The sequence below is a fragment of the Oenanthe melanoleuca genome, chromosome 20 (assembly GCF_029582105.1).
Source record: "Oenanthe melanoleuca isolate GR-GAL-2019-014 chromosome 20, OMel1.0, whole genome shotgun sequence".
NCBI lineage: Eukaryota > Metazoa > Chordata > Aves > Passeriformes > Muscicapidae > Oenanthe > Oenanthe melanoleuca.
The window spans coordinates 2122572-2132538 of record NC_079353.1 but is presented as its reverse complement, the minus strand read 5'-3'; the positions used below and the strand labels follow the sequence as shown (position 1 = coordinate 2132538).

At 49.1% G+C, this 9967-nt stretch overlaps 1 protein-coding gene across 1 annotated transcript; it reads left to right on the top strand.

Annotated features, from left to right (window-relative positions):
* The first annotated feature begins 1841 nt into the window (after positions 1-1841).
* On the top strand, positions 1842-9607 carry CBLN4 (cerebellin 4 precursor). The gene is made up of 3 exons (XM_056507446.1): positions 1842-2691; positions 4911-5027; positions 7333-9607. Exons 1-3 carry the CDS (start codon positions 2422-2424, stop codon positions 7528-7530), a joined length of 585 nt encoding a protein of 194 aa, XP_056363421.1. The 5' UTR covers positions 1842-2421; the 3' UTR covers positions 7531-9607.
* The last annotated feature ends 360 nt before the right edge of the window (positions 9608-9967 follow it).

The window sequence follows — 9967 nt, the reverse complement described above, 5'->3', positions numbered from 1 at the left end:
ACTGAGGAAGAAAGGCAAGGAGAGGAAGGAGGGAAATGTTACCCAGGGGCTGGAAAAGCTCTGCAGGTCTCCAAAAGCAGCACGAAGCTCAAAAGTGTGAGGCAGATTGTTCCCCCCTTTTGTCAGGCAAGTGACTAATTATAATTATACAAAGCAAGATGTTCTGTTTCCGAAGAGGTTTGGGAGGTATCATGCAATATTGATGCAGAAATCAGATTTAATGCAGGTTTACAAGGCGAGAGGTGAAAGGAAATGTAAATGCAAACATGGTGTTTTATCCTGGTTCTCCCTCTGGCTCTTCCCTCTGTCAGAAAGCTGCCTCAGTGCTGGAAGTCTCCTGTGAAACACCAAAATTCTTCCAGCTGGAGGCAGTTTTAGGCTTCCACAGTGTGTGTCCAGAAAGGGGAAGAAGCTGTGAGCTTAATCTGAATTTCCATTGTTGTTTGCTGTTGCTATTTATTTCACTCATTTTTACTTCAAAGGAAGAAACACAAAATCCCTGTTAGAGGGAGCTGGATCAATACTGAGAAATTCTTTGTCAGATTAAATAGGAGCAATCATTAACCTTGTTGCTTTTGAATTAAATGCAAACTCCACTTTTCAACTCCCCTCTCCCACAGCATCCCCTGCAAACTTCCCTCATTTTGCTGAGCAATTAAAGCCCAGCTCAGCCACCCAAACAAGGATTGTTACAAATAACCTGGAGCTCTCTTCCTTCTGTGTGGGTGGGAAAGGGAGGAGGAGTTTCCTGGTGTGGATCAGGGATTTTGGTGATAGGGACTCTCCAGGCTGCTTCCTTAGGTGTGGATTTGTGGATTATTTATAGCCCTGATGTCTCCTGGAGCAGCACATGGAGAAAGTTGATGGTCTGCACTGCTCCAGGGTCCCCGTGCCAAATTCCAGCCCAGTGGGTTTAGGTTTCACCATGAGATTATTTCAAACAGGGCCGGGTGATGCAGGAAAGATCTTGTCTAGAAGCCACCACTGAGCCATTCATGTTTTTAATCATCTCAAAATTCACAGGACAACTAAGCTCCCAATCCTTCCAACACAGACCATAAGAATAAATTAATGATAGAGCTGTAAATGACACCCTGAGCTCGTGGCAGCACCCTGAGGTGGCACTGGCCACGTTAACCCTGACAGAGCAGGCAGGGCAGCCCTGCAGTGATCTCAGGGTGGGATTTGGGGGAGCTGCTCCCTCCTGCCCGCAGGGCTGGCACCCCCTCCTGCAGGTGAATTTGATGCTGAATGGGAAGCCAGTGATCTCTGCTTTCGCTGGGGACAAGGATGTCACCCGTGAAGCTGCCACCAACGGGGTCCTGCTCTGCCTGGACAAGGAGGACAAGGTGTACCTGAAGCTGGAGAAGGGAAATCTGGTTGGTGGCTGGCAGTACTCCACGTTCTCTGGCTTCCTGGTCTTCCCCCTGTAAAGTCAATTTTCCTGTGACGTTCATCCAGGTGAGGACTCATCCCTGCCTCTGTCACATGAAGATCATTTTGTCATCATGTGTGATGGTTCTTTATTGCTTTCTCATGGGTGGTTTTGGATTCTCTGCATGGATTTTGGCCCCAGAATTTCCACAGAGTTTTGGGTGCTCAGATGTGACACCCCGAGCCCTGCCCCAGCCCCAGCTGCAAACAGCTGCCCAGCAGCTCCGTGCCCCGGAGCCTCCAGGTTCAGGTGCTGCTTTTCAGGGAGGCTGCGGCTCTGTCCCATCCTCCTCCTCCTCCTGAAAACCGGGGATGCTGCGATGCTCTGGCTCTTTCCCCTGGGCTTCGCAGCCGCTCCAGAAGTTGCCGAGAAGGAGGAGGAGGAGGAGGAGGAGGAGGAGGAGGAGGAGGAGGAGACGGAGGAGGAGGGGAGTGTGTGTGAGCAGGAGACGATGCCGCTGGGAGGGTTTAGGGGATGGAACCCCCGCTAGGTGAGAACTGGGCAGGTTTGCTGTGACAAAGCTGCTGGGGAGGGGGCGTTTGTGGGGGAGAGGCACACAGAGAGAGCGAGAGGAGAGCGCAGCTCCTGCCGTGTGTCAGAGGGAGCTCCGGCCGCCCTGGGGACGCTCCCGCTCTGCGCTCTCCGCTCCGAGCATCCCGCATCTCCGGCTCCGACCGCACTCATGGCAGCGCCGAACGGGCTCGTCCCTCCGCCGCCTCTCCTTCCTCTCTCTCAGCAATAACTCACCTGAGGGGTTTTTTCTTCCCCCCACCTCCCTTTGGATGTGGAAAGAGGGGAGGAAAGGGCGTTCTGGACAGCGCGGGTTTGGCCGGGCGGATTTTCGCGGCGCGTTTTAAAGAGCGGGGGAGAGAAAGAAAAGAGAAGAAAAAAAAAAAAAAAAAAAGAGGGGGGGAAACAAAAGAAGAAGAAGACGGCAGGAAGAGGCGCAGAGGAGCAGCAGGAGCAGTGGGTGGCCAGGGCAGGACATGGGCTGGCGGCTGCCGCTGCTGCTGGCCCTGGCGCTGGGCGGCCGCGGGGCCGGCGCGCAGAACGACACCGAGCCCATCGTGCTGGAGGGCAAGTGCCTGGTGGTGTGCGACTCCAACCCGGCCCCCGACGCCAAGGGCTCGTCCTCGTCGCCGCTGGGCATCTCCGTGCGGGCGGCCAACTCCAAGGTGGCGTTCTCGGCCGTGAGGAGCACCAACCACGAGCCCTCCGAGATGAGCAACAAGACGCGCATCATCTACTTCGACCAGGTGAGCGGGCGGCGTCCATCCCCCGCATCCCCCACGCCAACAGGTGATCGCTGCCGGCTTCCCATCCCGGCTGGAGGCTGCGAGTCCCCCGGGAGGGGCAGGACAGAGCCCGGGGGGCTGCGGAGGGTCCCTGTTTGTCCGGGGGGCTGCAGAGGGTCCCCGTTTGTTGGGGGGGCTGCAGAGGGTTCCCCGTTTGTTGGGGGGGCTGCAGAGGGTCCCCCGTTTGTTGGGGGGGCTGCAGAGGGTTCCCCGTTTGTCCGGGGGGCTGCAGAGGGTCCCCGTTTGTTGGGGGGGCTGCAGAGGGTTCCCCGTTTGTCCGGGGGGCTGCAGAGGGTCCCCGTTTGTCCGGGGGGCTGCAGAGGGTTCCCCGTTTGTTGGGGGGGCTGCAGAGGGTCCCCGTTTGTTCGGGGGGCTGCAGGGGTTCCCTGTTTGTCCTGGGGGCTGCAGAGGGTCCCCGTTTGTTCGGGGGGCTGCAGGGGTTCCCCGTTTGTTGGGGGGGCTGCAGAGGGTCCCCGTTTGCCCCGGGGGGCTGCAGAGGGTCCCTGTTTGTTGGGGGGGCTGCAGGGGTTCCCTGTTTGTCCGGAGGGCTGCAGAGGGTCCCCGTTTGTTGGGGGGGCTGCAGAGGGTCCCCGTTTGTTCGGGGGGCTGCAGGGGTTCCCCGTTTGTTCGGGGGGCTGCAGGGGTTCCCTGTTTGTCCGGAGGGCTGCAGAGGGTCCCCGTTTGTTCGGGGGGCTGCAGGGGTTCCCCGTTTGTTCGGGGGGCTGCAGAGGGTCCCCGTTTGCCCCGGGGGGCTGCAGGGGTTCCCCGTTTGCCCCGGGGGGCTGCAGAGGGTTCCCCGTTTGCCCGGGGGGGCTGCAGAGGTTCCCCGTTTTTCCGGGGGGCTGCAGGGGTTCCCCGTTTGCCCCGGGAGAAGCGCGGACCGAGCCCGGGAGTGCCGGGGTACCAGCGATGTGACACCGCCCCGAGGGGATTGGGGACACGGGGATCTCTCTGTAGGGTTTGTGCAGCTTCTGAGAGGGGGAGAAGAGAGAATCTAAGGGAAAACGCTTTAACTTTCCCAGTTTCCCCGTCCAGCTGCGCTCAGCTCAGCTCCAGTGTTAACCTGCAGATGCCAGCACAGTCGTTGTACACTTTTGTGAACAGATTCTGAGTGATCAGATAAATTCGTGCAGCACATTCTTGACACCCGTGTCCATGTGTTAACAAAAGAAAAAAATCAATGCCAGCCCTGTTTTGCAAAGTTGCATGTCTGTTAATATTTACATCTGTCAGCATGCAGCTCAATGCAAGGGAAGTGGAATTTGTCTCCTCACTCAGCCAACACCCAATCGCTCCAATTGTTTCAGTGCCACTGCAGAGCTAAGCTGTGGCAGGAGAAGAGATGATGGAAATCTCTTCCCAAAACCCCCAGGATCAAAGTCATCTTTGTTTTAATCCCAGCTCCTGTCCTGGGGAGGGTCTGAATTCTGGAGACTGCTGGTTCTCGTTCCTACACCTGCTGTGGTGAGCAGTAAATCGTGGCCACAGCTGGAGCCAGATGTGCCACACAGCTCGGTGCTGGCACTGAAAATGACCCTAAAACTCCACGCAGGGCTGTGCCTGGCACAATCAATTAAAAATAAAGCATCATTGGGTGGAAAGAGAGCAAAATTTAATGACAGAGGATACGTAGCACATGGGTGATGCGCTCATCCCAGATGTTCCCCTCTGCCACTTGTCCTGTTTTGTTAAACCCAAATTATTCTCCTAAGAAGAGCTGGAGGCTCCCAGGCAGGTTCTGCTGGGATGCTGCTCCAGGAGCTCAGGCTGGGGATGGTTTGTGCTGTTCCCATTGCTCACACCTGGTTCTTTGGGAAGGCACTGTTGCCTTGGCCATCGCTTTTCAGCCCGTGCCACTCCCAGAATTGGAGCTGTCGTGGCATTTTGAACAAAAATGCCTTTTTAAAAATATGTATGGAAGAAAGGACTTGAGGGTCTGGTGTAGCAGCAAGGTAAGAAATAATCCCATCTTGATTTATTTGTTGTAAAGTTGTCCTATAAATACAATTAAATCCCCATTCTATGAATTATTCCAAAGTAATTGAGAGAAAATGAATAAACCAGCTTAGATGTAGATTAAAATTCTTCATGGGTGAATGGTTTCTAAAGTTAATAATCAGTATTTTTCTTTAGCACTCATTGCCTGAACTAATCCCCATGCTCCATTTCTCTGTTTGTAGATCCTTGTAAATGTGGGCAATTTTTTCACGTTGGAGTCTGTCTTTGTATCACCACGGAAAGGAATTTACAGCTTCAATTTTCACGTAATTAAAGTCTACCAGAGCCAAACAATTCAGGTATGTTGATGAGCATGGTTATAAAATTAAATTCATTTAAATTGTTTATTTAGGATAGAATATTGACTGAGCATGGGAGCATTTGATAGGATTTTAAGGAAAAATAGCTTCATTTACAGCAACCTGTGGTGTTGCCTTCCCAGCAGTAGAGTTCATTAAAAATGAAGAGAAATAAGGCAGGATCCTCAGCTCAGATAAATCACAACTTCACTTCCATGCCATGGATATGAAACATTCTAGAGAATGAATGATCCAAGAGTAAAAGAGAGCTCTGAATTTCACTTAAATGCTGCTGAGCAGCCGTGTTTTGCTACAGGTTAAGCTCACTGTGTGGAACACAGGATCTGAGTACCAGATTTGAGTATTTTTGGAACAATTTCTGCCCTGGAACCTGGTGCCAAGTACCTGGTTGTGCCCTCAGTGTGCTGAGGAGCAAGGTTGGTTAAATCCCTGTAGCAATGCCTTCTAGGGAACCTTTACAATAATTTAATTTTTTTTCATCATATAATGTATAAAATTTGTTTGATATATTGGAGAATAGGGGTAATCCTTCACTTCCTTCTGTAGCTTAGCAGCAACAGAGCTGCCTGATTAAACACAGGAGGGAAAAGCCTTTAAATTCCTGAACATCCCCTTGCAGAGCCAACAGCAAATTCCTGGGAGCAATTCCTTGATGTCCCTGCCAGAGCAGTTGCTGTGACTCCTCCTGGCTCTCCATTGCCCCCAGGTTCCCTGGAGTGCCTGGTGCTTTTCCCTGCTCCTGGATGTGCTTTGGAGCCTGCCAGGCTGAGCTGGGCTGGATTTCTGCAGGAGGAGGGTCAGACTTTTCCCTGTGGCTGCTTTGGGGTGCTGGGGAAGCTCCTGGAAAGTGGAGATGGCAGAGAGCTGGTGAAAGCCACGGTCCCATCCCTGGTGAGATTCCCCTGCAGTTCACTGTGGAAAATCCTGATTCCAATTGGGTCAATGACAGAGAATTAAATGACACATTGACCTCACAGAAATCTCCATAATGAGCTTATAATCTGTTTAATGTGCTCAAAAATTGTTCTTTTCACTCTCTTGCCTGCTGAAGGCTGAATAACTCTGTCAGCCACTGCAGTGGATTTAAAATGCCCATTGCCAGGAAAGGTGCCAAGCCTTGGGCTCTGCTCAGACTCTGGCATTTCACAAACCAGCAGCTCAAACCTGGGAGTCTGGGGCTCGTGGCAGGGAATGTTCCAAAAAAAAAAAAAAAACTTTCATGGATAAGAGATTCTGAAGTGATGGATGGGTTTGCTTGGCTCTGCTTTGGAACAGTCACAGTGAGAACATCCCATACAAACCTGTCTTCTGTTGAGATTTAATTCCTGTCAGATGGTTCCAGGGAGAGTGAGAAACCCAAACCAAGCGATGAGTAAAGCCTTGATGCCCCTTTTTTTGTGGGGTAAATGGGGAGGAGAACCAGGAACCATTGCAGAGGATCAAACTGGTTTTAGCCCCAATAAATCACCTGCAGGCTTCCCCCCCTGTGATGCTCCTCTGCCCCCACAGCATCTGTCAGAGCCATTAAATCTCATTAAGCTGCATTTGGTTCCCTGATTGAGTGGATTTCCCAGACAGCTGAACCCCAGATAAATCCCAGCCTCTGCTGCCCTGACTTCTGCTGAGCACTAATTTATTCTGTGGTGGCTTCAATTAAAATTAATGGGACAATCTGCAAGGCCAGCACAGTGGATGTGGGTAAGCATCCCAAAATTCACCCCTGTGACTGCATTAGAGCTGCTTGGAAGGGGAGAACAGCAAAGCTGAAAGCTTGCCATGGGGGAAATGAAAAATGCCTGGATCTGCCCGTTCCCCCATCTCTATTTAGAGATGCTGCTCTCAGCACAGGCTGTGCTGGCCTGCAGGAGTGTTTGATAGAAAAAATGGAGTCAGTTTATAAAGATAAAAATCTGTTCTAAACTTCAGATCTGAGCTGCCATCAGTGTTGAGAGGGACACACATTTTGTTGCCAGTGAAGTGAAAGCTCCCAGCCCACTGTGGTGTTCTGACACCTCATGTAACATCTCTGGGTGCCCAAACTTATTGAAAATACTTTTTTTTTTTTTCCTTCTGTATGACTAAATAGGCAAAGTGACACCAGCTGAGGTGATGCCAGCTGAGCTGCAGGTCCAGCTCATGAACATGCACGTGCTTGTACCAAATAAATGTCATTATTAGCTTAAAACAACCCATAAATCACTGAGGGTTGTGCACTGTGGGTAGTGTTCAGGGGTAGTTCTTGGTGCTGTGCAGTTCATCAGAGCTTTCAGGGGCTCTCTTGCAGGTGAATTTGATGCTGAATGGGAAGCCAGTGATCTCTGCTTTCGCTGGGGACAAGGATGTCACCCGTGAAGCTGCCACCAACGGGGTCCTGCTCTACCTGGACAAGGAGGACAAGGTGTACCTGAAGCTGGAGAAGGGAAATCTGGTTGGTGGCTGGCAGTACTCCACATTCTCTGGCTTCCTGGTCTTCCCCCTGTAAAGTCAATTTTCCTGTGACGTTCATCCAGGTGAGGACTCATCCCTGCCTCTGTCACATGAAGATCATTCTGTCCTCATGAGAGTGATGGTTCTTTATTGCTTTCTCATGGGTGGTTTTGGATTCTCTCCACGGACTTTTGCCCCATCTGAACTACTCAGAAGTTCCACAGAATTCTGTGTGCTCAGATAAGACACCCTTGGACTGAGACTAAAGCAGACAATAAATATCAATGCTTAAGGTTACAGCCTAAAGCTGCCTGCAAGATTCATTCCAATTTCATTTCCTGGACTTACAGGATTTGGGGAAGAAGTGGATTTTCTTTAACTGTGCAAAGACTGGCACCAAGTCTTTGATGAAGAGTTTGAGTTGAGACTTCAAGCAAGAATTTGTGTGTTGCTGCCAAAGAACCGTGTATTGAAATGTTGGTTGTGTTTCTGTCCTGGGACTGCCTCTGCCATTGTCTTGGAGGAAATTCCTCTTGCAGAGTGGCTGACTGGAGCTCTGCTCTGTGTGCTGGATGGTTCACCCACGTTGAACCAGCCATCAGAGGGGTTTGGGGTGGGTTTGCTTGGATATGGAAGGGGCTCCTCTTTCCTCTTTGATTCCTAAGAGGAAAAGCAGATTCCAACCACCCAGGGTTAAAGGTTTGTCCTGCAGGACACCTCACACCTTTTTGCGATTTTAATTAACTTGGTAATTACTGCTTTATTTAACTCCTGGGGGATTCCTTCCTTGGACACAACCACACCCCCCTTGTTTGTGTTTCTGTGTGTTTTCCAGCCCTTCTGTTGTGTGAAAAGTCTTGTCTGGTTTTGCCTTAACTCCACAGGTGTGTAAAATTTTAGATCATTAATTTAACAAATATGAAATCCAAACAACTTGGTACAAAAGCTTCCCAGCTTTTTGTACAGGTCATGTGAATTCATAAACTTATTTATTTATTATCTCGTTGTTCCATAATAAAGATCAACCTATGTTAGCTGAATTTTTTGACCTTTGGAATTTGGGAATCGCTTCATATTATTTTTTTATTGGATGTAATTATTATATGCAAAATGGAAGGTTTTGGGATTCACAGAAAATATCCCAGGAGGCATAAAAACTGCCATGAAGTAATCAGAGTGATCTAGAAATAACCTATGCATTTTGTTTAAAATAAAATTTAGGCAGAAATCCTGGCCTCACTGAAGTTTTAAGAATCACATTGATTCCAAAGGATTTTGGATGAAACCTCTGCTTTAGGTTCTGCCATCAGCATCCAACTCCAGATTGAAAATTCAATAAAATGATTTTCACATGAGCTGCTAATGAAACCTTCACCCCAAAACACACGGAATTGGTGGATCTTTGTGCCTTGCATATCATGAAGGATGTGGCTCTAAATTTAAAAATTTCTGTGCACTTGAAAATGTTTGTGGGTGGAAGCACCTGGGATCTTCCCCAAAATCCTCTTAGGGCTGGGATTTGCTGTTTTGGGATCTGTTTGCAATTCCTTCCCTTGTTGGCCAAGTGCAGTTTGTCCTGTTGATATTTCACTGATTGAAAAAAATCTAATTAATGGCTGGTTGGTGCTCATGAAAATACCAGGGAGTTGGTGGCACAGCTTTGTGCCCAAATTGCTGCTTTTTCCTCACCCCCCACAGGATATTTTGGGCTGTTTTGGGAGGATTGCTGGGTGCTCTATATATATATATAAAAGAGAGGATTTTTCCCACACAACTTTATTCCTGTTCTGCAGCTGGGGAAGGAGTGGAAGGACCTGGCAGGAAGGTGAATGGTTCCCATTGCTGAAAATTCTTTAAAAAGTTATGATGACCAATCAAAATGTGTTACTGTACCCCCAAATGTGTGTGTATAAATATATGTATATCTCAACTGCCTGGAACTGCAGGTCATAGTTTGCATGATTACTTGTCCTAAGAGTTTATTTCAGATGGGAGCATTGATTATTTTGTATAAAATGGGTAGAATCTGCCATCTCCCCTTGCCCATGGATTTATCTGTAATGTAAAAGAAATGTTGCTACTGAGACAGAAGAAAAAATGGCATTAAAGGTGTCAGTATAATTTCAGAATGATCAAATGTATCCAGCTTCTTTAATTTGTGAATTTTTGATCTTTAAAGCTGCTCTAGCCCCCAGCAGCAATCCTGAGCTGTCCCAATATTGCTTTGATTGCAAAACATTTCTGATTTTTTAGAGTCATTATTTAAACTTGAGCTGGAGAGACTGGGAATTTATTCAGTGAAGGGATACATTTTGAGGGAAAATGCTTCTAAAAACAGAATTACCATTTAATTCTTTTGCTGGTTAAAGGAAAGGTTTAAGTGGAGTTGCTCAAATGGGGCTGAGCACACAGAGGTGGCATTTGGGGACAGGCAGGTCACACTGAAACACTGAAATAAAAACAAACTGTGGGGTTCCCACACCCTTTACCCA

Bases quoted from the DNA above. Each gene is read 5' to 3' on its own strand.
- CBLN4 (XM_056507446.1), top strand. From the start codon at position 2,422: ATGGGCTGGCGGCTGCCGCTGCTGCTGGCCCTGGCGCTGGGCGGCCGC. The intron at 2,692-4,910 runs GTGAGCGGGCGG...CTCTGTTTGTAG, and splicing joins GCATCATCTACTTCGACCAG to ATCCTTGTAAATGTGGGCAA. The intron at 5,028-7,332 runs GTATGTTGATGA...GCTCTCTTGCAG, and splicing joins ACCAGAGCCAAACAATTCAG to GTGAATTTGATGCTGAATGG.